The sequence below is a fragment of the Bos indicus genome, chromosome 15, assembly GCF_029378745.1.
Source record: "Bos indicus isolate NIAB-ARS_2022 breed Sahiwal x Tharparkar chromosome 15, NIAB-ARS_B.indTharparkar_mat_pri_1.0, whole genome shotgun sequence".
Classification (NCBI taxonomy): Eukaryota; Metazoa; Chordata; class Mammalia; order Artiodactyla; family Bovidae; genus Bos; species Bos indicus.
The window spans coordinates 77,895,806-77,922,004 of NC_091774.1; the positions used below are offsets into that span (position 1 = coordinate 77,895,806).

At 50.7% G+C, this 26,199-nt stretch overlaps 2 protein-coding genes across 5 annotated transcripts; one reads left to right on the forward strand and one right to left on the reverse strand.

The window, feature by feature from the left end:
- Nucleotides 1-309: 309 nt before the first annotated feature.
- On the forward strand, nucleotides 310-2,565 carry FAM180B (family with sequence similarity 180 member B). 2 transcript variants are annotated; one of them, XM_019975537.2, is made up of 3 exons: nucleotides 310-448; nucleotides 1,237-1,307; nucleotides 1,516-2,565. In XM_019975537.2, exons 1-3 carry the CDS (start codon nucleotides 310-312, stop codon nucleotides 1,909-1,911), a joined length of 606 nt encoding a protein of 201 aa, XP_019831096.1. In that variant the 3' UTR covers nucleotides 1,912-2,565. The 2 variants fall into 2 exon arrangements, with proteins under 2 accessions (XP_019831096.1, XP_070660339.1); XM_070804238.1 differs by lacking the exon at nucleotides 1,237-1,307 and having other exon boundaries at nucleotides 1,481-2,565.
- A 572-nt stretch (nucleotides 2,566-3,137) lies between these two features.
- On the reverse strand, nucleotides 3,138-7,564 carry C1QTNF4 (C1q and TNF related 4). 3 transcript variants are annotated; one of them, XM_070804240.1, is made up of 3 exons: nucleotides 7,482-7,564; nucleotides 7,186-7,248; nucleotides 3,138-4,154 (listed from the first exon to the last, which is right to left on the reverse strand). In XM_070804240.1, the coding sequence occupies exon 3, from the start codon at nucleotides 4,147-4,149 to the stop codon at nucleotides 3,172-3,174; it is 978 nt and encodes a 325-aa protein (XP_070660341.1). In that variant the 5' UTR covers nucleotides 4,150-4,154; nucleotides 7,186-7,248; nucleotides 7,482-7,564; the 3' UTR covers nucleotides 3,138-3,171. The 3 variants fall into 3 exon arrangements, with proteins under 3 accessions (XP_070660341.1, XP_070660340.1, XP_070660342.1); XM_070804239.1 differs by having other exon boundaries at nucleotides 7,186-7,252; nucleotides 7,482-7,560; XM_070804241.1 differs by lacking the exon at nucleotides 7,186-7,248 and having other exon boundaries at nucleotides 7,482-7,552.
- Between the last annotated feature and the right edge of the window lie 18,635 nt (nucleotides 7,565-26,199).

Genomic DNA, 26,199 nt, shown 5'->3' on the forward strand with positions numbered 1-26,199 from the left:
AGGCAGTCTTACTGCCTGGGGTCTCGCCTACCTCTTTGGGAGGGCCAAGCCTGAGCTGTTTGCTACCAAATGCCTTTTTCTATTAACTAAGCATCCCGCCCATCTGGGCAGGAATAGGCTTAGGGCCTGACAAACTGGGAGCCAGGCTCCTACTGCCAACAACCAGATTCCACATTTCTCTGGGATGGAAAGAGCCCCTAGGAAGCCAGAGCCAGCCCCTCCCTGTTGAGCTCTGAAGACCGACACGCAACGCAGGGAGCAGCTGGAGTAGCCTAGTGGAAAGTTGGAGCCCCAGTGTGTGCCAGGCAGATGGAGGTGCAGAGAGACGCCGTGAAGAATAAGACTCAGAGGGCCTGGTGGGGCATGGCCGGGACAATGCAGTTCCTGGCTTGGCTGACAGTAGCCATTTGCCTCCTCCCCGGGGTGACTACAACCTACCACCATGCAGGTACCCGGGCCTTAGGGTGGGGTGGAGGGAGCTAAGGAAGGCTGCTGGCTGACAGCAGTCACACTTGGTCCTATCTGAGTCCAGCAGGGCTTAGGAACTGTGGGTGTGATAGCTGCTAGGCTGCCCTGTGCTGCAGAGTGGGGGACGGAATGATGTGGGCCTCACTCAGAACCAGAAAGGTCCAGGTGAAGTGAGGGTGGTTCGCCCTCGGTGCTCTCAACGAGCCTTGGGCTTCTTCTGGCTGATGTGCAAAGCAGGACCTCCTGAACTGCCCTGGGCTTAGGGCAGACATTCCAAGGGTTAGGCAGCACCGCAGAGAGATGCGGAAGCTGCGGCAGGCATCCTGCTTTGCCTGGCCTCCTGTCTTGTAGTCACTTACTGAGGAGCAGGAAAGGACTAGGTCCTTCTCAAAGGGGTCTTCACCTTTGGGGAGGGTCACTGGCACTGTTTCAGGTCACGCTGTCCCCAGATGATGATAGGGAGGGGTAATGGGAAGGGAAGTGTCTTGTGACTCGTTGGGCTGGAGCTCTTGGCCAGGGGAACTGTAGAAGTTCGAGGAGGAGTCATGGACATTTGCCGAGATGGTATCTGGGTTTGGGATGACGCCTGGGAGAGTGAATGTCTATGTGCATGTGTGTAGGGGGAGGTGGACATGGGGTGGCATTCCTCTTCTTTTGTAGATAGAAGAACTTCTGGGCACCCCTACCAGGCAGCTCAGGGGCAGTCTGGGGATGCTGGGTGTTCCGGGTGGAGCTTGGCAGGGCCCTGACTCCTCTCTGCTGCCCCAGGGCAGCCCATGGACAGCACCAGCGTGGGAGGTGGCCCGAAGGAGCCAGAGGCCCCGGAAGTGATGTTCGAGGTCTTTCCTCCAGCCTGGGAATGTGGGGGTGGGAGTACCAGTGGTCCCCGAGCTCAGGGTCGGGAAGGGGGATGCCTCAAGCTGGGGCTGCTGGGGGAGGGGGCAGCCCAGCATGGGTCCTACTGCCTGCTTGTGGCCCCCGGCACACTACTGCTCGCTGACCTGCTCCCTAGGCCCCAGCCTGCCCCTTACGTGGCTCCCCTTGCAGCTGCTGTGGGCGGGGCTGGAGCTGGATATCGTGGGGCAGCTGCACCTCCAGGACGAGGAACTGGCATCCACACGTCCAGGCCGCCGGCTCAGGCTCCTCCTGCAGCACCAGGTGCCCAGGGACTTGGAGGGCGCTGAGCAGCGGCTGCAGCAGCTCCAGGACCTGCGGAAGGGACCTCCTCTTAGCCCTTGGGACTTTGAACATCTGCTCCTCACAGGCGTGTCCTGTGTCTACCGGCTCCATGTGGCTAGCGAGGCCGAGGAGAGAGGCCGCTGGGCCCAGGTCTTCACCCTCCTGGCACAGGAAACACTCTGGGACCTGTGCAAGGGCTTCTGCCCCCAGGGCCAGCCCCCTTCTCTAGGGCTCTGGGCCTCCATCGTTGACTCCTTCCCCTAACCCTCCCCTTTTGCTTGCCATCCCTCTTTCCTCCTCTCCCCCCATCCCCAACCTGAGCCAGACCCACCTTTGGCAGGGGCTTCCATCTGGCACCGGGTTCTTCCCACTGTGTTCGGGTCTCTGGGCTTGCCTTGTATAACTGGACCCCAGTCTACCCCTCCCCCATCTTCTTCCTCGGGCCCAGGTTCTGGGTTCCAGACGGGCAGGCACAGACCTAAGGGCAGGACTTGCAGGCAGTGTGTGTGTGTGTTTGAAAAGTGTGTTTAAGAGATGCTGAAAAGGAAGCTCCCAAGTAAGGCCAGGTCAGACCCTCCAACTCCTACCCCGGCAGCCCAGGTAACTTCTAAGTGCCCAGTCTTATGTAGATACCTCTTTTAAACCCAACCGAGGCTCTGGGGGTCCCTAAGTTGCCCAAGTATCCTATCTGGGCTAGGAGAATAGACTGGACATTTTTAGTTCAGTCTGTTGGAAGAATGAGGGGAAGCAGGTGGAGGAACATTATCTTTTGGGGGCAGGGAAGTGAGAAATCTTCTTTTGGTCCATCTCAGCAAGGCTCAGAGAAGGGGATGAGGTTGGGAGGAGATTGAGGCTGGCTGGAGTGTTTCTGATCCTGTGTAGCTCATCCCATAAAATGTTCTGTTCTGGCCTCCTGGAGCCCTGTGTCGTTCTGTGTCAGATAACAAACCCCCCTCCCCATCCTGGGAAGGCAGGAATCAGGGCAACCAGATACCAGCTGCCTTTCCCATTCACCACCGCCCATACCGGGAGCCAGAATGTACCGTTTCCTTGAATCCCATACACCCAGTGAGGCCGCGGGGTGTTGTCCCTTGCCACAAAAAAGGAACTAGATGGGCCCTAAAAATCACATCGGAGTTCAACGGGGAAGAGCTACAGGGACCGACTAAAGACGGACATGGAGGGGAGACCCACGCGGAGTTAGACAAGAAGGGTCCAATCAAATTCTCACCTCCTCGCTCGCCCAGGGAGAATCCTGCCCTCGGCCTGCCGACCCGCACCGGGGTGGTCCCTCTTCTCCCGCCCCGCCCCAAGACAACAGCGTCGCAGTAAGGACAAAGCGCAGGACCCTGGCAGACAGGAGCCGGCGCAGGCCCACTTTATTGGCAGAGTTCGCCACGCGCGGCGGGCCGTCATGCTCGCGCCGGCGGGGCGTTCGGGCCGCGGGTCCGGCCTCGGCATGCACGCCCCCGACCCCACCCCACCCCACCCCACCCCACCCCGAGCGGCTCTCCGGGTTGGGGTTCAGAGCTCGGGCGGCCCGAGGCCCGGCGGGCCGGCGGGCGGGAGGTCGGGGTACACCAGGAAGCCGGAGAAGGTGATGTACTTGCCGTGGTTGCTGTAGGCGCCGTAGCCGTCGCGGTCGTGGCTGAGCAGCCAGACGGCGTCGCCACGCCGCAGCGCCAGCATCACGCTCTGGCTCTGCATCTCGCGGCGCCGCGACGCGCCGTCGTCGTAGATCATGGCCTGCACCTCGTCGCGGTTCTTCATCAGCTTCACCGACAGCGTCTTGCGCGGCAGCTTGCCCAGCGTGAAGGAGAAGAAGTAGGCGCCGGGCAGGCGGCAGCGGAACACGCCGGCCGCCGCGTCGAAGTCGCCGCCGATGTTGACCAGCTCGGTGTCGAAGGCCAGCGGCCGGTGGCGCGGCCCGGGGCCCGCGTCCGAGCCCACCAGGCTGCGCGTGCGCGCCGCCGAGAAGGCCGAGCGCGGCTCCGCGGGCGCGGGCGGCCCCCCGCGCGCGGGCGCGTCGGCGTCGGCGTACACCAGGTAGCCGCTGAAGGTGGCGCCCGGCGCGCCCAGCGCGTAGCGCGGGGCGCCGTGCAGCCGCAGCCACACCGAGTCGCCGTAGTCGAGCTGCAGCATGGCGCTCTGGCTGGCGGCGCGGCGCGTGCCCGGCCGCCGCTGCTCGTCGAAGGCCAGCGCCTGCACCTCGTCGCGGTTGCGCACCAGCATCACGGACAGGCTCTTGTGCGGCGCCTTGCCCGCCGTGAAGGAGAAGAAGTAGGCGCCCGGCACGCGGCAGCGGAACTGGCCGGTGGCCGGGTCGAAGTCGCCCCCGACGTTCACGTACACCTTGTCGAAGGTCACCGCCATCTCCGACGTGCCCTCCAGCGGGGTGGTGCGCGCCGCCGAGAAGGCCGAGCGCAGCTCCGCGGACCCCGGGGCCGGTCCCGGAGCCCCGTAGGCCGCCGGGCTCAGCAGGCCCAGCAGCAGTAGCAGCATGGCGCCTGGGACGGGAGGCACGAGAGGGAGGGAGATGAGGGTTTTGGCGGGGCGGCCGGGGGCCGGGTCCCCCTGCACAGCCCCGCCTTGGCCCACAAATCGGACTTCTGGTTTTCTACACACCGAGACTGGCTCAGAGGTTCTCAAAAGTTAAGTGGGCCTCGGTGTCACCTGGAGGGCCTGTTAAAACACATTGTTGGCATGCACCCCTGCCTCGCCTGGGATGTGCTGTGCTTAGTCACTCAGTCGTGTCCGTCTCTTTGTGACCCCATGAACAGTAGCCCACCAGGCTCTTCTGTTCATTGGATTCTCCAGGCAAGAATACTGGAGTGGGTTGCCATTTCCTTCTCCACTTGTCTAGGATGAGGCCTGAGAATTTCCATTGCTCACAGGTTCCCAGGTAATGCAGAGATGCTGCTCGTCCAGGGACCACAGTTTGTGAACAATCAGATCAGTGACTTTTTTTTTCGTTTTTTGTAACCAAACCCCTTTGTGTGAAATTTCGCAGACAGATACCAGTGGAAATGCTCAGGTTCAAGGGTCCTAATGCCCTGTCTGCTGCGCTTGCCACGTGCCCTCCTCCTTGACACCCAGGAGCCCTGGAAACACAGAAGGTGGTCAGGACGCCGTGGGGTTATCTTCAGCTTCCAGTTGGCTACATTTTCCTGGTCTGTTCCATGGCCCTTAGCATGCCCCTCACTCAGGCACTGGCTGTCTGTACTGGCATCCTCCTTGATGGCTGCTGTTTAAACCTCCATCTTGGCAGGAAATAGCTGCTCCCTGACCTGACTCATTGAAAAGACCCTGATGCTGGGAAAGATTGAAGGCAGGAGGAGAAGGGGACGACAGAGGATGAGATGGTTGGATGGCATCACCGACTCAAAGTATATGAGTTTGAGTAAGCTCCGGGAGTTGGTGATGGACAAGGAGGCCTGGCATGCTGCAGTCCATGGGGTCACAAAGAGTTGGACAAGACTGAGCGACTGAGCTGAACTGACCCCTTTCCTGGCCTCTGACCCAGTCAAGGGTCAGCTCCCACACTGGACCTCCAGAATCACCAGGGGCCCTTCTTGGGCTGAAGAGGTCAGAACAGTTGGGTTTTGAGGTAGTTCCCTCCCTCCACAAAATCAGAGTAAGAAGAAAGAGGGACTCTTTCCTCTGGGCTTGGGGGTTGGTCCCTGAGGGGAAAGAGAGAGCCAGGGGCTGCTAGGGATACAGTGGGAGAGCGGTTCCAGCGGGCTTCGCCAGGTCTGTGAGGTCAGCAGCTCGGTTCCTCGGTAGGAGCAGCGGGGTGTACAAGACTGGCAGCTAAACCTGGGCTCAGGTCCTGGCGCTGCTCCTCTACATGCTGTGAAACCTTAGGCAAGTTCCTGAATGTCTCCAGGCATGGCCCCTTCTGTTTAAACTGGGGGAGGATATCCGCCTAACTAGCTTACTGAGGATGATCTGAGATAGCAGGTGTGAGTACCTCTGTTGGATGGCAGTGCAGTCGATTTTGGGAGAAAACTGATCTGATCAAGTGTTTTTGTTTTTTTTTAACCTAATTTTTAAAAATTATATTGGAGTATAGTTGATGATCAGGTTCTTGACATAAGGGGTTAGAGTTCAGTAACCCTTACCCCTGGAAGCTTGGTGAAGGCACTACTTGACTCAGGATTACCTCCTGGAAGATAGGGAGATGCTTCCTCCATAATGCTTCCTAGTAGGGCACTGGCTTTGGGGACTGAATTCCCTGAAGCCCTGAAGTGGAGGCAAAGTGGGAAAGAAAATGAGCTGGCAACAGCCTAGGATGTGGGCTTCACAGGAAATGCCCGGGGAGCGTGTGTGCCTTTGTGTCGCTTAGAGATGCTGGGGGCCTGCCAAGAAGGAGTGCCAGGAGCAGGCGTACAGATGCGCTGCACTCAACAAGGACGTTCACCTGAAGGCAGGTGGGCGCTGGAGTGCGGCCCGCATCCTATTTGCCCAACTGTGTGGAACTGCTGCAGCTGGGCAAAGTGCGCCTTTTTCTGCTTCTCATAAGAAAGACCCCCAAGTCCCTAGCCCAGCTGAACACTCTCCTTCCAGAGACAGTACCTTTTCTCATTCTTACGAAGGTGCCCCTTGGGCTAGCCAGTCGCTTGTTGAGGGCAGCGGTGGGGGGAGTGGGGGGGTCCCTGCAGCAGTGAAGATTGCATCTCACAGTACTCATCACAATCCCTTTCCCAGGGCACTTCTTTCACCCATCTGGGTGTCACAGCTAACCTGCAAGATGGGTGGGCCCTCTCCCATTTTACAGGGGAGAAAGCTGAGGTCCAACCAGGGGAAGCGTTTTGGCCCAAGGTCACCCATGGAGCCCTGAGGCAAGCCTTGAATGGACGTCTTTTGGCTCCAAATTCAGTGTGCTTTCCTCTCCACCACCTTTCCTTTCTAAACGTAGACATGTCCAGCCAACCTGTTAGCTGCCTCAGTTTCCCTTTTTGCAAAAATAGGAGGGGAGAGAAGTGGACTGAGTCTTGGGATCTAGGGCGAAGGGGGAAGAAAGCAAAACCAACCCCAAAAACTAACGTTTTTGTCTCCTGGGAATATGGGAGCATCGCAACTCTTCCTGACCGTGCGGCTCTCCTAGCAGGTCTTGCCCCGGGAGCATCTGCCCACTGGACCGTTGGTAATCTCCCTTCTGCGCCTGGTGCACCCTGCCAGTGCCAGAGGGTCCTCCTGTGTGTTTGGTACCCGGCACTGCCCATTTCTCAGATCCCTAGGTCCCCATCCTTCCCTAAGCCCCCTTCCTGGAGCAGGTCAGAGGTGAGAGGGTGTCAGGTGGGCGTCACAGCTCCAGGGAAGGAAATGGCTGTTCCTGGCTTCGTGCAGGTGAGGCTCAAAACAATCATCTTCAAAGAGAAAAAAAATCTAGGACACGGTGCGCTGGACAGAGCCCCGGAACCGACCGTGGAGATGCAGCCATGCCAGGCTAAGGGGATTCCAGAGACCCTCCCAGCGAACCCCACTCCCCAGTCACCCCCTCCCTCAAGCTCTGCCCAAAGCGCCCTCTCCACCTACCTTGAAAGCCCCTCGGGCTCCCAAGAAGATGAGTCCCCCTTTCACGGAAGAAGCCAATTAATCCTTTCTCATTAAAAAAAGGGAAAAAAATCCCTCAGAAAATGGTGCCTTAGACCCTCTCTCCCCCAGACCCTCCTTCATCCATCCTTTAGGATGAAAAGCCCTTGAGCCTCTTTCATGGAAGAAGCTCCCAGATCCTCCTTTCAGGGGGAAAAAAAAAAAAAGGATTCAATTCCCGGCCCCCGCTTCCCGTCAAGGAGAAAGCCTGGCTCCCCGCGCCCCAGAGCAGCCCTCACCTGGCTGGGGGCGGCGGTCGGTCGGGTTCGCTCCGCGCCCGCGATCCGGCTCCGGGCTGCGGGCGGGCGCCGGGCTGCGCACTGGCCGCCCGCGCTGCGGCGGGGCCGGGCCTGGCGCGGGCGGCGGCGCCGGGGGCGGGCGGGGCGCGGGGACCCCGGGGTGGGTGGGCGCGGGGCGGCGAGGGAAAGAGGACTGCTGAAGAGCGAGCCGCCGGGCCCGCGCGGGGAGAGGCGGGCAGGGGGAGAGAGGGAGGGCCGCGCCGAGCGCCGGGGCCCAGGGGCACCGCACAGAGGCCCCCCGCGCGGGCCGCGCGAGCGCCGGCCTCGTCCTCCTCCGTGACCTCCCTCGGGCTTCAGCCTCTGGGTGTGCAGAGCGGGCATCAGGAATCCAAGTTAGCAGATGGGGAAACTGAGGCAGAGGCCGATCCCCCACCCCCACCCCCGCCCCCAGTCCCGGGGTGGCTCGGGGCTGTCTAGAGACCCAGCCTCCTCCCTGGTTGGAGGAGAGGGGGCTGGAGCGGGGCGCGGAGACTGGACTAGCCTCGGGGCTGCAAGGGCAGCGGGAGGGGAGAGCGAGTTCGGTGGGGACAGATGTCCAGGCTCAAGGGAGGGGAGAGGGTCTTCGAGAAGAGGAGGATAAATGGGTCAGTGCTGCCAGGAAAGGAGGGGCTTACAGTGACCGCGTTTTCTTCCTCCCCTCCAAATCGGAAAAGGCCATGGTTGGTTAGGAAGGAAGGAGGAAGACCAAACTCCCAGGCATCAGAGGGTCAGCCTGGGGGGCGTCCCCGGGGAGGGGGGGTGACGCAGGAGGGGTGTCCTTGCAGAATTGCCTTGTGGCGGGAAGGCTGCGTTCACAGCATCTGCAAGGAGGGAAGGGGTTGAGAAAGGCGATGGGAGGCCTCAAGGGGCCTGTGTGCAGAGGGACACTGACACCCGGCCTAGCTGGGCCCGGTGGGCAGGACCCAGCAGGACCCCCGGGCTGGGATCAACTGCCGTCCCACCGCGGCATTCACCGGGGCCCTTCCACAGCTTCCACCCTGGACTCTGACCCCACCTCCGGGAGGCTGCAGTCCTCTCCTGAAGGCTGTGCTGGGCACGCACTGGCTGAATGGATGGTCGTGAAGAGCCCCACTCCCAGCTGCCAGAAGCAGGAGCCCTCGGACTCAGGAGGCCCAAGTTCTAGTCCTGGCTCTGCCCCAGCCCCTCTGTGACCCCCTGCGCTCTGGAGCTCTCCTGCAACTCTCAGAACCTACACGACCCAGTTAATCTAACATGGGTTAGTCCTCATGAAGGTGTTGACAGTGATGAACTCATTAAATATTCTTCAGGTGTTGAGGGAAAGATGAAGTGAATGGATATGTACCTGAACAGAAAGGAATGGATGGAGGCATTTCTGGCTGGGCACGGGGTATTCGGGGGAACATAGGATGAAGCCCCTGTCTAGCCCTTCCGGACCATCCTTTGTGTCCTCACCAGCCTGTAAAGGTCGAGGAGGGGTGTGGGAAGAGGCTTAGGCGGGCTGGGGAAGACCGGAAGCCCATCTGGGGCAGCCACAACCCTTCTTAGGGCATCAGTGCCTCTTTTGAACCAGGAGGTTGAGGTTGCCATCATGAAGGTGCGCTTTGAAGGTGATTCCGATAGAGGACTGGGAAGAAGGCAGGACTCTAGAGGCAGAACAGTTAAGCCCAGTGGGGCTCTGCCTCAGGCTGAAAGCCATTTGACACTCCCTGGGTCCCCCAAAACGTTCAACCAGAACAGTCAGGGTGCGGGGTGGAGAAAGGCGGCTGAGGCAGATGGCAGCAGGGTTTGCGTCAAGGGATGGGATCGGGCCACTGGCAAGGAGATACTGAGGAGGAGGGTGCCATGTGCTAGCGGGCTTCTGGGGGTGGGGGCGCCCCGGAGGGGGCAGCAGGGTTCAGAGCAAACAGCTCCAGGGCTCAGTTGTAGTTCCTGCCTGCTCCAGCTCTGTCCTGGAACAAGTTGGAGCAACAGTATTAATTTTTATAGCAAGCTCCTTCCACTGTGTGTTGCACATGCTACCGGCGCCCCCTCTCAAGCCCCCAGGTCTACATGGAGGTCACCTGCCGGCAGCTCCTGAGCTTGCTGTGTCTCTCCTGAGGCATTCCCAGCTATGGAGGCAAGGGTGGGGCAGGCTGCAAGTGGAAAATTAACACCTCCAGGGTAACCCTCAACAAGGAGGGTCCAGAGTTAGTGAATAAATCCTCTAGCTTTCAGTCCCCCTGAAAGCAGGACAATCCTCAGTTCCCAGGCGTGTTCCAGTCTCAGACTCCAGCAGAATGGACCAAAACCATGGGGAAAACCTGCTTATCCCTGTGGGCTTGGCTTGCTTTCCTCTCTTGCCTCACTTTCCCACTTGCGCATCCTGCTGTGGGATCACCTCGTAAATAAACTGCTGCTGCTAAGTCACTTCAGTCGTGTCCCGACTCTGTGCGACCCCATAGATGGCAGCCCACCAGGCTCCCCCGTCCCTGGGATTCTCCAGGCAAGAACACTGGAGTGGGTTGCCATTTCCTTCTCCAATTCATGAAAGTGAAAAGTGAATGTGAAGTCGCTCAGTCGTGTCCGACTCCTAGCGACCCCATGGACTGCAGCCTACCAGGCTCCTCCATCTATGGGATTTTCCAGGCAAGAGTACTGGAGTGGGGTGCCACTGCCTTCTCCCCTAAATAAACTACTTGTATCCAAATCTCTCAGGGTCAACTTTTGGGGGATCGCAAATAGACAATGAACCATAACTGTGTTACGTGCTTTTTCATTTCACCCATTGTCTTATTTAATTCCTATTTATTTATGGCTGTGCTGTGAGGGATGTGGGATCTTAGTTCCCCAACCAGGAATGAAACCCATCCCCTGCAATGGAAGCACAGAGTCTTAACTACTGGATTGCCGGCGAAGTGCCCTTATTTAATTTCTTAACATCCTCTGAAGTAGATGTCACGAACCCAATTTTACAAAGGAAGAGTAAAAAAGTTAATGCACAGAGAGGATTCAAACTCAGGTCGATCTAGCTCCAAAACCCAGTCCTTGACCACTATCCTCTGTAGCCTAATTCTTTGATCCTCTCTGGGCCTTACTTTTTCATCTGTACAATGAGGAATGAGCCCTCGAGTTTGAAGGGAGGCAACGTACCCAGTGGCTCCTGCAGCTAGGCCTTGTCAGTGAGATGTAAGCAGAAATTATCAGGAAGGGCTTCCCTGGTGGTCCAGTGGTTAAGACTGTGAGCTTCCATTTCGAGGGGGTATGGATTCGATACCCAGTGGGGGAACGAAGATCCCCCATGCCTTATGGCTTGGCCAAAACAACAAAAACAAAAATTATTAGGAGACAAAGTGGTTTAAAGGGACTGACTAGGCCCACTCTTTTTGCCCTCCCTCTTCCCTTTTCCTGGAACGTATGCATGAAGGCTGGAGCTCCAGTTGCCACGCTGGGCCAGGAGACAACAATGAAATTTTCTGAAACAGTGTCAAATAGGGTACTCAGGAGGAAGCTGAGATGAATAGGATGTAGAGATTCTGCTCTCAAGGAGCTGATCATTTAGGGAGAGCGGCAGGATTTGGGTGTAAAGAACCACAATAGGTAAAAAGAGATCAGCACCAGGAGAGAGGTGCAGAACTTCCTCCTGGGGGAATCAGGGCGGTGTCACAGAAGTTATTTCTAAATGATGGTGAGGATTTTACATAGTGCTGATAGAGGAGTAAGGGAGTGGGATCCAGTTTAAGTTAAAAGTTTGAGCAAAGGCATGGAGGTAGCATACATGCGCCAGTGTGTGGCTAGTTGAAGGGGGAAGGGTTCGTGAAGGAGACGAGGCAGATAAGGTGTATGGGGCTTAAATGCTGAGCTAAGGAGCTCGGTTCAACCTGCAGCAGGAGGGAAGAGTGCCCAGAGCAGTATTTTAAGATTATTCCAGCCACAGAGTGAAAGGCAGGAGACAGAAGAGGCAGGGAGATCTATAAGAATCTAATCAAAGTGTCCAATCTGAACTATACAGGGTTAGTAAGAAAAGAAAAGAAAGGGAAGAAACAGATGGAAGAGAGACTGAGAAGAGTTGCAGAGACAGAGGGCACACAGGCACACAAGCTCAGAATTTAATTAGCTTCTTGGTTTGCCGATGGATTACAGGGGAATTAGCAGAGCTCAGAGTCGAGGGACCTTGCTGGGAGTTGAGGGGAAGCTAATGAGAAAGGCAACAACAAGCCCCAGGGAGAAACGAAAGGGGAGGGATCATTAGCCAAGCAGAGAAGCTGGCAGGAGAAACAGATGTCAGGGCGCTGAGTCCCTGCCTCCCTGGGAGATTTCAGCCTTCCGGGGGGAGCAGACGTTCAGAGCGCCTGGGCTGGGCTCCTGGCCCCATGGCGCCTGGTTCCAATCCCTCTGAGCACTTGGTAAACAGCCTGGAATGGGGGAAGTTGGGAGTGGCTGTGAGGAGCAAGTTCCTAACTCTCCGTTGGCCCTTTTCCCAGAAGCAGATCCCTAGGTCCTTCTGCAGATGGGGAGGTCGAGGCCTGCTCCTGACTAGACATGGCAAATTGCATTTTCCAAAGACAGCTGTGACTCCCACCCTGCCCTTCTTGCACTGGGACCACGCCACTACCCTCCAAGAGGAGGACTTGGGCTCACCTGTGAAAGGTGATGCTGCTTCTCTCTGGTGCTCGCTCTCTTGAAATTCACACTTGGAATCCAGCCATCATGATGTGAGAAAGCCCAGGCTGCATGGAAAGGCTGTGTGTAGATGTGGTGGCCAACAGCCCGAGGCAGGACCAGTTATCTAATTTGCAGGGTCCAGGGCAAAATGGAAAGACAGGGCTTTTTGTTCAAAAATTAAGAATTGAGGAGGTGAGAACCGCCTTACACCAAGCATAGAGGCCACATGTGGGACTCTGTGCAGTGGTATAAGGCACCCTGTGAAGCTGGGCCTGACCCCAGCTGAGGTTCCAGCATCCGCTGTTTGCGGTACGACTCCAGAAGCCTCCAAGATGACTCGGGGCGCAGGTACTGTCTGATGGCAACTGCGAAAGAACTCCAAGCGGGACCCACCCGGCTGACCCAGTGCACTTCCAGATCCACTAGGGTTCTGTTTTAAAGAACTGACTGTTTTAAACCAGAAACTTTTGAGTTACTGCACAGCCTTAGATAGTTGGAAGGCTGGGGGAACTAGAACGTGTCACAGTTGGACTGAAGAGGCAGTACAGTGACTGAGTCTCCCCGCGAACCCAGACTCGTCATCTGAGCTGCTGTTTCAGGTCCTTCTTGGCCCACGCTGGCAGAGGGGATTGGAGGCACAGGTCACTCCACACCCTCCCGAGGGCCCTCTCACTGTGGAAGACGTTGGAGCCATTTTGAGTAGAGTTCTCTGTTTCTTGAGGTTAAAAACACTCCAACTTTTACAGGTTATTTCCTCTCCCCGGGTCTTGGTTTCTGTGGATGAACACTGAGCAGACTTCATAATTTAGGGCTTGTGAGTCTCTGGAGGGAAAACACGGAGGACCTGGTGACTAGAAGGTGAGGGACAAGTAAAGAAACTGGAAGAGTCAAAAGCGTTTACTCCGCCTCTTTCGCTGGCATCTGGGAGGACAGGAAGGGAAGAGTTCAGCCTGGGTCAGACGATGACTGGTTCCACTTTGGGCACTGAGATCACACTACCTTTGGGGGCTGGAAAATTGGGGGGGTGGGTACTTACATAGTGTCATCAATTAGGTAGAGAATATAACTATGCAGCAATTGACTGGATGAACACCAAAACAGTTAGTTATTTATGGTGGGTTCAGGGACATTTTACTCTGTAAAATGTTTTCTATCTCCCAAATTTTCTACAATGAATATTTAGTCCTTTCATTTGAAAAGTAATTTAAAATATCAAGAAAAACTTTAATTTCTTTCAAATTTTCCAAATAAATATTGGAATACATATTACAAATACATACTTATATTATATATTATATATATTATACATATATATTATAAATACATATGTATATGTATTGGAAGACAAATACATATTATACAAGTGGGAGTTTAGAGAAAACACGTGATTTAATAAACTGTAGGGCAATGACTAGGTAGCCACCTAGAAAGCTCTAAGTTGGATCCATACATCATATATACATACATGTGTGCATGCTCAGTCAAGTTTGAAGTATGACATAAAATCCACAATTCATTAAAAAAAATTTAAGCTTTTTACTACAGCTTAAAAGGAAAAACATATTAACATAGCAAACTGCCAGAAGCAAAGTCAAGACAAACTACAAACTGGAAAATATATTTGTAATTCATAGCACAAAGAGCAAATTTCTTTAATATATAAGAGCTCTAAGAAAAGATGACTCAGTAGGAAAGTGGGTAAAGGGTATAAACAGTTAATAAAAAAGAAAATACAAGTAACTCAGAATAAGATGCCATCCTTTTTTTACCTCTCACGTTATCTAAGATCAATAGGTTCATAACATATTCTGTTGGTGAGGAGGTAGAGAAACATTCATACCCTTTTAGTGGGATGGTCAACCAGTACCGCTGGATAACTGGACATTATCTACCAAAGTTTAAAATATGCATGCCCTTCAACTCTTTGATTCTACTTCCTGAAAAGCTGTTACTCTGATATATACCCACATCTGAAATGACATGTTATTCACTGCAGCATTGTTTGCAATAACAATAGAGGACCCATCCAATAAATTCTGAGACACAGAATACTAATAACTCTGTTTATAGAAGAATGAGGACTCATTTTGCATACTGATATGAAATAATCTCTAAGATTTACTGGTAAGTGGAAAAAACAAGGTATACGTTTGTTTTGAGGCAATCGGTATGTAGCTGAAATGAAGTTTGGCCAAGCTGTGGTCATCTGGTCTTTAAAGATGCTTTGTGCATCGCCTCCACAAGTCATGGATTATAGCAGCTGCGTTCTGCATGTGCCGTTTCTCTCCCTCACATTCGCTCCCCTGTCTAAAACATTATTGTTCAACTCTTGGCTGGCTTTTTGTTTTTGGCTTTCTACATGAGTCTTGCATCTCCTTTATGTCTTAGCTTGAATATCACCAAATGAGACAATATTTCCTAACAACTGTCTATAACCCAGTCCTAATCGCATCAACCCTAAAAAAAATAAAATAAAATAAAGCAAACAACTTGCTATTTTCTGTTTATTTGTGGCATTTATCATTTCTAACATATCTTTCATCTATACACTCTAGAATATGACTTCCATATTAAATATTTGTTGAATGAATGCTGGTTAAGTCTTTTGCTCCAAAATCCTCATGTGTATTGTTTGAAAATTTTATTTTGTTGCTGTCGTGTAAAATCTGAACTCCAGTACAGGCTAGACTACTCATCAGGCTTCTTTTTCCATAAGTCTGCTCCGGCTGTACTTGGCCCTCAAAGTCATACCTTGTTATAAATGGAGAGGACAGTTTCATGGAAGGAAATAATTGTACCTCCTTTGCTTTCCCAATAAGATGACCTCTTTTCTCCTGTGACTCAAATTTCCTAAAACTTTATTTTTTTTAATCCAGAATTCCATTTTTCCACTGATGCTTTCCTGAAAGAGTTCCCCTGAGTTTCCACTTAAACAAGAAGAAGAGTTTAGGACCAACCCATTGCAATATATTGGAAAAATCTGTTAAATCCTATGCATTTTGTATTCAAGACTTAGTTGAGAATTGCTTTAAGTTCAGGTCTCCATGCTGCAAGTGTTATAGCTATACTGTTAGTTATTATAATAACTTTTTTGGTAATTCTAATGTATAAAGTAATAGTTTATTAGGTGAGAGAGATCTTTATGACCATTTCTGAGTATACATTGGGTCTGTATCTTTGAGTAATGAATCAAACAGGTTAATGAATTATGAAATAAATATTGTTTTAAGGAAATAAAGAGTGTACAGTATACTACCATTTCCTTTTTTTTTTAAGTATGCATTTGCTTTTTTTGTGCATAAAATACCTCTGAGAGAATCTTCTAGAAACCATTAATAGCAGTTGCCTCCAGGCAAGAGGAATGGTTATGGGAGAAAGACATACTTTTCACTGTTCCACCCTTTTGTACCTAAAATTTAAAAAGGCAGGGAGAATCAGTATCTTTTTAAGCAGCTGCTGGGTTCCTGCTGGCTCCTATTCAACCTGAGTCAGCTGAAAGCCCTCAGCCTTTTTCATATGTACCATCAAGCCAAACTGCCTTCATCCTTAGCTAGCGCAGCTGAGTTTTTAAAAATACATAAAAACGCAGGTCTTTACACTTCTTTCAGATTCACCTGGTTAGTTTCAGCCCACTGTTTTAAGATATTTTAGGGTCTTGATTCTGACATCCAAGTATTAGCTTTTCCTCCCCATAGTGGTGCCATCTGCATTTCCAGTGTGACAGACACGATTAACCACTGAGCTGACCAAATGCAGAATCCAGAAGCATGAACTTTAAGGCTTCTCCTCGGATTTGCATCCCTTGAATAAGCAACCTGAGGGGAGCAGCACAGGGGTTAGATGGGCTAGAAGCCCACCAGATGTGCGATCTAGGAGTAGCCACTGTTTTCCTGGTTGTCTCAACTGAAAGACATTTGATGTCTAACTGGAAACAGCGTACAATATGTCCAAGGAAATATTCCTAGTGGCTTTCCAAATAAATAATAACAAACTGGATTTCTGTTGGTAACATCTTGTTTTTTAGTGAAGGTACCAATTCTTTTCATTTCTTGTCGTTCAGTCACTAAGTCGTGTCCGACTCTTTAGGACCCCATGGACTATAGCAAGTCAGGCTTTTTTGTCCTCCACTATCTCCCAGAGATTGCTCAAACTCATGTCCATTGAGTCAGTGATGCCATCTAACCATGTCATCGTCTGCTACCCTCTTCTCCTTTTGCCTTCAGTCTTTCCCAGCATTAGGGTCTTTTCCAATGAGTCAGCTCTTCACATCAGGAGGCCAAAGTATTGGAGCTTCAACTTCAGCATCAAGCCTTCCAATGAACATTCAGGGTTGATTTCCTTTAGGACTGACTGGTTTGATCTCCTTGCAGTCCAAGGGACTCTCGAGAGTCTTCTCCAGAACCACAACCCACAATTCAATTCTCTGGTGCTCAGTCTTCTTCATGGTCCAACTCTCACATCCATACATGACTACTGGAAAAACCATAGCTTTGACTCTAAGGACCTTTGTCAGCAAAGTGATGTCTCTGCTTTTTAATATATGTCTAGGTTTGTCATAGGTTTTCTTCCAAGGAGCGTCTTTTAATTTCATGGCTGCAGTCACCAGTCTGCAGTGATTTTGGACCCCAAGGAAATAGTCTGTCACTGTTTCCATTTTTTCCCCATTTATTTGTCATGAAGTGATGGGTCTGGATGCCATGATCTTAGTTTTTTGAATGTTGAGTTTTAAGCCAGCTTTTTCACTCTTTTTCATCTTCATCAAGAGGCTCTTTAGTTCCTCTTCACTTTCTGCCACTTTCTTTTTCTAGGTGTTCTCAAACCCAATTTAGTTATATAAACCCAGTTCATTATATTCTAGAATAAGTTTGGGGATTCACCTGAAGCGTACCCACCTAGAGTTTCCAGAATCTACCTTTTCCTCTTTTGTGACACCAGGACATTCACAGCCATCAGGCACTGGGGCCCTTTCCTTTCTGCACGGCTTTCTCACGTACGCTGGCAAGGGCTCCAGGATCTTCTCTGCAAAGTCTAACACCTTGGGATTTGCAACTCATTTTATTATTTTTTATTTTTGGCTGCACCGTGCAGTATGTGGGATCTTAGTTCCCTGAACAGGGAATTGAACCTGTGCCCCCCGCATTGGGAGTGCGAAGTCCAAGCCACTGGACCACCAGGAAAGGCTTGCAACTTATTTAAATGGGTGCCTGGGTTTACTTACTGTCTTTTCTCTGGAGTTTCAGTTTCCTCTATCCCACATTTTCTTGCCTCACTCCAGTTTAGAAATGCTCTTCTTCTATGAAGAGTGAAGAAAATCGGGGTTGAGTATCCTGCTTTCCAACAACTGCTAACCTGACATGTCATCCACACCTTCTCCGAATGTAACCAAGAACATCTTTTACTGTCTGAACTCTTTCAAGTCTCAGCTTATCCAGGACTTCAACCTTCCTCCTCTTACATCTGCCTTTGGATTTGTGAGCCTGTCAGGGAGCTCTCTGCACAGCTCTGCTGGTTTCTTTGGGTTTCCCCCTTTTCCTGTCCGAGGATTTTCTGCAGATCAAAGTGTTAGTCATTCAGTTGTGTCCGACTCTTTTCAACTCCACGGACTGGAGCCTGCCAAGCTCCTCTGTCCATGGGATTCTCCAGGCAAGAATACTGGAGTGGGTGGCCATGCCCTCCTCCAGGGGATCTTCCCCACCCCAGGGACTGAACCTGGATCTCCTGCATTGCCGGCAGATTCTTTATCACCTGAGCCATCAGAGAAGGTAGGCTGTCCTCATTTTCTGTTTCAGAGCCTCCTCTCTCTCTGGTGCCACATTCCCATTTAAATCTCTGAACGTGAGATAGTAAGTTTTCTCTCATTTATTTTCCTAGGACTCTATTATTCATTGTCTCGCCCAGTCATCCCACAGCCGACACGCCTCTCCTTCTTCCTTCACCTGTCTGTGGACCCCGTGTCACCGACAGCACCAGGCGGTTTTCTCCCACAGTCAGAGATCAGGCTGGCAGAGCCGCTCCCTGGTAGGAGCGTCCTCCCACTGGGAGAGGCACTGGTTGCTGATGCTCGTCAAGGGCGGCTCAGCAGGGAGCTGTGCGGGACTGTGGCTGCCAGCCCCCATCCTGGGGCTGGGCAGGCGTAAGTGGACTCCTGAGGGCTGGTATCTCCAAGCGCTCACCTGTCAGTCTCACCTAGAGGCTTCTCCGGGGCTGGCATTCTGCATGGAAAACACGCAGGATTCGGAGTCAAGCTTATCCAGATCTGAATTCTAGCTCTGTCCCTTCCCAGCAAATTGTATCTCTGAGTTTCCATTTTTTCTCACTTGAAAAATGGGGATATTACGGAGTTGATGGGGTGACTGAGTAACTATACACTCACACACACACACACACATACCCCTGTGCATAAGTTTTCGGTACCCATCAACCCCTGTGCTGACCTCAGGCTCCTGGTTTTCACAGCGTACGTTCTTGGTGGACTGTGCTGCTGCCTTCCCCTTTCTGGCCGAGCTGGGTCTTCCGGACACCCTGCAGTGTATGTCTGTGCCTGGTGAACCTTCCTGTGACGAGCCAGGCCCCTGTGACCCTTAGACCCTTGAATCTGCAGATACGCAGGGCCGACTCCTTATGCATTCAGTAAGGCTGACTCAGCTCTGGCCAGTAGAGTACTCCATCCCTGAGACATACTGAATGGAACGGTTTACAGATGGAACTTCCCTAAGAGATTTTTATTCTGAAATTACAAGCTCTATGAGCACGTGAGTGAAGCTGCTATTTATCATCTAGTTGCCTAGTGGAGTCAGGGAAACCAGGCTGAGGTGGGCTGGAGGGATGTGGCCTGTGGGAGTCCTGAGGCCTTTGTTTGCATCAACAGGTTAACCTGGCCATTTTTGTTGCTTGAGCCAATAAATTTCTTTCCTTTTTTTTGGCTGCACTGTGAGCTGTGTGGGATCTTAGTTCCCTGACCAAAGACTGAAACTGCACTCCTTGCATTGGACTCGAGGCATCTTAACCACTGGACTGCTGGGGAAGTATCTAAATCCCATCTCTTAATTAAGCCAGTTTGTTGGGCTTGAGTATGCAACCATGATATACAATGATATATATATATATCTCTCTCTACATGGTTATAAAATCACAAGTTCTCTCTCATCATTTCATTTTTACCTCCTTGTTTAAATCGGTTTCCTTATTTTTATGTAGAAAAATAGAACTCAGTATATGTGCATGACATATTAGAAATTCTCCAGGTTCGCAGGCCCAGATCTGGATCCTGGTTTTGTCATTCATCAGTCTTGGGCAAATCGGTTAAACCTGAACTTCACTTTTCTATCAATAAAATGGGATTGTTTTTTGTTTATATGGCTGTTTTATGGGTTGAAGCTAATGGATACATCAGCAAATGATGTAGTAGGACACCAATTAATGCTCTACTATTAGGTGGTAAATAGGGCTTCCCTGATGGCTTCCCTCAGTGGTAAAGAACCTACCTGCCAATGCAGGAGACACAGGTTCAAACCCTATGTTGGGAAGATCCCCTGGAGTAGGAAATGGCAACCCACTCCAGTATTCTTGCCTGGAGAATTCCACGGACAGAGGAGCCTGGTGGGCTACAATCCATGGATTCACAGAAGAGTCGAACCCAACTTAGTGACTAAACCACCTCCACCACCTTATACTATCTTGACAGCTTTTACTCTGTATGGTTGTCTATAGGAGCACCTCTTTCCAGGCGACACCTCTTAACCACCATGGTTTCCAATTTGATCATGGCCTTGACCAAGGACAGTGCAGAAAGTTTTGGGAAAAGATGAAAGATGAGGAGGTGGACAGGAATTTGAAAGCTCAAATGGTGGAGGAAATGGAATTAGCCTTTTTAAAAAACATTTGCCACCGCAGAATTCTACACCCACTTTCTATTTATAAATATCCTTGTCTCCCAGCTTTGCTCCTCCTGCGGAAGACTCCAGCGGAAGAGAACAGATACAAAGAGCAGCTGGGAGCAGGTACAGACGCGCAGAGCAGAGGAGGCTGGAGAATCGCCTGCCTGACGTGGGTCAGGTGCATGAATTTACAGATTCTGGGGCAGGATGTCTCAGGAAACTTACATCAGAAGGTGATTTGTCCCTTGCCAAAAGCCTGCGCCGGCAGAGGAAAGGGGCAGCCATCCTCCGTAACTGGATCCCGCCACAGAGCCCCTGCTTTACTGCCCCCTGTCCTGCGCTGGTGGCGGGAAGACAAGATCGAAGGCCGCCACGACAGCTGAGCAGAGATGACGCACCGAGGCAGTGGGGACAAAGGGAGGACGACAAACTCAAGAGGCACCTGAGAGTCCAGCCCCGACTTCTGAGAAGAGGGAGGGGTAGACAGGACTCGGGGTCATCTCTGGGCTTTCAGCCTGGGAAACAGGGTGATCCGCAAGTGCGGAATAAAGTGTGAGAACTCGAGCAGCAGCGCAGGCTCGGGGAGGTGGGCTGAGACGTCACCGAATCTGAAGATCCTGAGTAAGCATTTATTGAGGACTGTGTGTTAGGGACTGTCCTGGGTGCTTGCAATAGCGCAGAAAAACAGCGCTGAAGAAATGTGAGGACTGTCAGTGGAGATGCAATTCCACTTTCCCTCAGCCTGCCACCTTCACTAGTGCTGTGACTTTGCCTGCGTCATCTGCACTGGTACAGTGTCACCTTACCTTCTAGTTCTTAAATAACCACGACAGCGACCACATTCCAGTTACTGTGACACTGGACTCAAGTTTATGCTCCAGTAAGAGGAGTATTCGGAGAAGGCAATGGCACCCCACTCCAGTACTCTTGCCTGGAAAATCCCATGGACGGAGGAGCCTGGTGGGCTGCAGTCCATGGGGTCGCTAAGAGTCGGACACGACTGAGCGACTTCACTTTCACTTTTCACTTTCATGCATTGGAGATGGAAATGGCAACCCACTCCAGTATTCTTGCCTGGAGAATCCCAGGGACGGGGGAGCCTGGTGGGCTGCCGTCTACAGGGTCACACAGAGTTGGACACGACTGAAGCGACTTAGCAGCAAGAGGAATACTACCCTCATTTTAGAGATGAAGAGCCTGAACCTTAATACAATTAAATAACTAGTCCCAGGTCACAGGGCTGCTAAGTGACAGAGGTGGGAATTGCTCCCCTCCTGCCGACCTGCCCTTAGAGAACTAGCTCAAAGTCCATTCCTCCATGAAGTCTTCCCAGAGTCCCCCCAACTGTATGTGAGCTTTTCCTCTTGTGGATCCCAGGGAGCTTGGTTTCAACTGGCACATTCTGCCTGTCCAACAGGCATCACTGCAAGTATACCAGGGTTTGCTTTTTTTTCTTTGGCCTCAAAGAAAAAAAATGCAGGGTGGGGCCTTAGTTCCCCAACCAGGGATCGAACCCATGTTCCCTGCACTGGAAGCGTGGAGTTTTAACCACTGGACTGGCAGGGCACTCCCAGGCCTTGGTTTTTCACACATGGTTCTATTTAATCCTCCCCACTTCCTTAGTTCTGATGCTCTCGTCAGACTCCGTCCTTTCCTCAGTGCACAGGCAGGCCCAGGGGCCATGGAGATGCAGTACCTCCCCGCTGCCCCCGTGGCAGGGCTTCTCGCGCTGAGTGGCTGAGGGTTGTGTATAAACTCTAAGTGCGGTCCCCTCGGGAGCAAGGGTCTGAGATGCTGGACTGCAGGAGGTGGGGAGCTGTCTGACGTGAGGCGCGGCTGTCGTTGCATTTTCACCTCCTTTTTCGCTTCCAGCCAGAGGACACTCACCAGTCTTTGGGGTGCCAGCAAGGCAGGGCTGCAGACAGGATGGAAAGTCAGTAGGCACACTTCTGCTTCTTGTCCTTATCTCACCTCTAGCTCTTCGTACTACTCAGTTTGGAAATAAAAACTGCAAAGCCTAATAGATTTTTCCGTGGAAATGTGGCATTACCAGGGAACAGTCCATTCTTCTGGCTGCCCGAGGGAGGCAAAAATTAGTGCTAGAAAAGGTTCTCTCACCCCAGGCGGCTTCTTGGATTTTGCATGGGGCGGGTTTATTTCCTTACTTACTCTCCCTCGGGTAGTTGGTGCGTCTTCAAAAACTCTTCCAGGTCACATTTTTCTTTCTCCCCCTTTTCCAAAGCACTGTCTTCAGCCATTTTTGGTGTGTGGTACTAATCTGAATCTACTTGGAAACATGCTTTTTTGGGGTGGTAGTAAGTTGGTTCCAGAACAACTGTGGTTTTTAATACAAAATTTGACTAATTGATCCCAGACAGGAGACTGGGGCCCCGGCTGCAGAGGAATCCACTTATGAGACCGAGGCAAAAGGGCTTTTCAACATTTCCTCTCATGACAATGTGTTTGGAAGACCTGCCTCCCCAAGACAGCGTGGGAAGGCAGTGAACAGAGGAGGAAGCTGACTCATATGGACAAAGTTGGTTGGAAGGGAAACAGTTGCTTTAGAAAACTAATTGCTGCTACTAGCCAAGATATTCTTCTGCAAAGATTTCTTTTTTTTTGGGCTGGGGGGGCACTGGTGGCAAAAGGATCTTTCATTTGAAACTTTCTCTCTAGGACAAAAATCAGAGTTCAAGACTCTAATTCTCTCAAGTCTGATGAGACAATAAAATGAGGGATCAAGAGAGGGAGAAAAAATGAGATGTCACATATGACATCCTTAACCCTAAAAAAAAAAAAAATCTCTCTAGAGGAGTGAGACACCCATCTTTGTCTACTTTCAAAAACAAACTCCAGAGCAATTCTCTAGCAGCCCAGTGATCAGAACTCTGTGCTCTCACTGCCAAGGGCGCAGGTTTGATCCTTGGTTGGGGAACTAAGATCCCAGAGCTGCATGGCTCCACTGAAACTAAAAAGAAAACAAAACAAAACAAAACCACCCAAAAGTCCAAAGATACAAATTACTATGGCACCTAGGGAGGCAGCAGGAATGAACCCATCCAATAGGCAAGTATGTTTCAGAAGAATCCACTGAGGGAATTCCTTGGTGGTCTGGTGGTTATGAGTCCATGCTTTCACTGCTGAGAGTCCAGGTTTCATTTCTAGTTACAGAACTAAGATCCCATGAGCCAAGGCAAAAAAAAAAAAAAAAAGAATCCAGTGAGGAGCTGACATGTAAATAAATCACTTTCAAAAACTGTTAGCCTTCAAATGGGGAGTAGATGTACTGGACTGATGTGCTCATAGGAATAAAGCCTTCCCATACAGTAAGTGTCCCATCTGTATAAATCCCAATAGCCTAGAAAAGTAACGGTGATCATTTCTATCTTCAGTTGCTTCACCTATTTATCATTCTGCAGAGGCAAAAGACCAGGTCTCTTCTAATCGAAGACCGTTTTACACTATCCTGCAGAAGGCTCTTTTCTTTGGTCCACTGATTTGACTACAAGGGAGGGCACCTGTCCTCAGATGGATGGACCCCTTACCATTCGGTTGACTGGCTACTTTCTCTCAGCATTTCATTGCTCCTAGGAAGCAGCAAACATGCCTTGGAATGTGACTCGGGTTTGAACTTGGCTCTGAAACATACTAGCTATATAATTCTGAATGAGTTACTTGAGTCTCATTTTCTTTATTTCTAAAGTGGAGACACCTACTGTACCAAAGATTATGAGAAGTCAAGCTTCCATGGCAGGCGGTAGTCACTACCATTGTTCTCCTCGCTTGCCACGTGTCTGCCACGCACGGCACCTTAAACTGACCAACTTCACGCACTCTCACTTCACCAGCTACACTTTTCCCATAAAGCCCAGGGAGGCTGTTTCAGTGGGCCTGTTTTAAAGGGATCAATATAATTTTTTCCCACAGATTTTCAGATCAGAGAGAAGCGATGCTGCTGCTGTGTAAGCCCTGAACTCAGTGTGTGGTGTAGTTTCTCTTCTGTCTGTTTAGTTGGCAATATCATTACAAGCCTTGGGGGAGGAAGAGTTTGAAGGCAAAGATCTTGTCCAGCTGAGAGGACTTAAGAGAGACTTCACAAAGAGATGACCCTAGAACTGAATTTTACCATATAGGGAACACTTCAAGGGGGAGAGGGAAGGAGGACATTTCTAGAGGAGGAAATCACAGCAAAACTACAGTATGTTTAGGTAACATGAGAAGCTGGGATCCAGGACTAGGTTTAAAGTTTCTTTCATCCTAAAGTTGTCTGTATAGCCTGGTACTTTTACAAGCACCCAAGTCCCAGGAAACTCCACATTCTCTCCTTCAGTCAAGCTTCAGTGACCAGCACACTCCCCAGAGGGAATACTTCCTGGCAACTTAGCTCAGCCCTGCCAAGCCAAACCACCTGTACCAGTTTCACAAGTACAGCCCACAAGATAACGCTTATCTGGGTTTACATGATTTACATTATGAGTCACTTCATTTTTTGTGTGTCTCTTAAAAGTACCTACATACCTGCATTTACCAGCCCCAGAATAAACTTCTGAGTATGTTAATGGCTTATAAAATTTCATGGAGGACCACAAATGTAGTCCTCTTGCCTGAAAAATCCCATGGACAGAGGAGCCTGGAGGGGCTACAGTCCACGGGGTCACAGAGAGTTGGACGCAACCGAACAATAAGCACAGGTGTAGTACCCTTATGGGACCGACAGCCTGGATGCAGTGAGCTGGATCGGCCAGTGTGCTGACTAATCCCAGGCCTTGGTGAAATTTTTCCACAGCCCAACTTTCAAAGGCAAAACCGGAGCCTTGGCGCCCTCTGGTGGCAGACTGGTTCTCATAGTCAGACAGGCTCCCCAACTAGGCAGGCGTGTGTGAAGACAGAAGCCACAGGTCATAAACATGGCAGTTTCCTAGATCATCTTTACTTGAAGATTTTTTTTGGGGAAAAAAAAAGTAGGTAATGCAAAACATTTTTATATTAAAACAAATGCAGATAATATTGAATATAAAATTTACATTGCTTTTTGAGACAAAGAGACATCAAAGACATTTCAAGGTAAGCTACTCACGAGCTTCAGGCTATACTCTTAAACTCGGCGTGTGGGGGCGAGGAGAGGAGACCCTGCATGCTCAGTCTAACACTGTGGGTGCTGCTGCTTTGACGGGAAGTAGAGAATTCTTCTGAGAAACAGCAAATGACGCGTTTACTCATTTGGCAACAACCCAGTGGATTATAAGTAAAACCAAATGCTTTCTCATTTTAAGAGCATTTTAACCTGCTTGGAAAAGGCCTGAGTAAAATAAGAGCTTTATGTTTGAGTGGATATTTATTTCCTTCTAAAATGATTTTTCCCCTACTATGAATGTTAACATGCCTAACTGAGGGTATGACATGCGAGCTGGTCAGTAGTCTAAGAACCCTATGGATGTAAGTCTGCACCATCAGACGTGAGGTTACAAGTACACCTTCCAAGGGTGTCATGAGGAATGGAAAACAAACTGCTCACCTTCTGCAAGGACAAAATGCGAACAAAACAAAAACCGAAGAACAAGAGATTACATGCAGTTAGAACTGTATAATGATGTAATTTAGGGACTGGCAAGGCTAATGCTACAGTATTTGCTTTTCATACTTCATATGACAATAAGAACCTCTGTGAGGGGTGAAAAAGGAGACATTACACTTCCTTTCCAAATCCTGCTTTTTCTCTGTAACTGTCCTTTTTTCTTGTTGTTGGCAACACAATTTCTTGCTTTGCAATAACAGCGTGCAGATTTTCTAGGGTAGGTTAGGCGTGTATTGTCCTTTCTGTGAGGTATGAGAGCCAGGCTTAGTTGAATGTGCTAAGAAGAATATGCTGGGAGGCAGGTTCCAGTGGATGCCGCTGAGTTTTAAGGTCTACCGAAGAAAAGGTAGTTTATGACTTCCCATATCATTTGCCTTATTCATTTTCTTAACTTTTGCATTTTCTTTCTTCATGGGACTGTACTCTCTTCATTTTACAAAACCTTAAATTGAGACTCAAATTGCATGACAACTTGCCGGTACCTTTAGGTAAATGCAACTTCTGAAGTAAAATAACCTGGGGTTAAAATGTCCCATTTCAGGGGGAGTATCAGTGGTAAATCATGTGCTGGGAAAAAGAACAAAAAAGGCAGACACCAAACACC

Bases quoted from the DNA above. Each gene is read 5' to 3' on its own strand.
- FAM180B (XM_019975537.2), top strand. From the start codon at position 310: ATGGAGGTGCAGAGAGACGCCGTGAAGAATAAGACTCAGAGGGCCTGG. The intron at 449-1,236 runs GTACCCGGGCCT...CTGCTGCCCCAG, and splicing joins TACAACCTACCACCATGCAG to GGCAGCCCATGGACAGCACC. The intron at 1,308-1,515 runs GTCTTTCCTCCA...CTCCCCTTGCAG, and splicing joins CCCCGGAAGTGATGTTCGAG to CTGCTGTGGGCGGGGCTGGA.
- C1QTNF4 (XM_070804240.1), bottom strand. From the start codon at position 4,149: ATGCTGCTACTGCTGCTGGGCCTGCTGAGCCCGGCGGCCTACGGGGCT.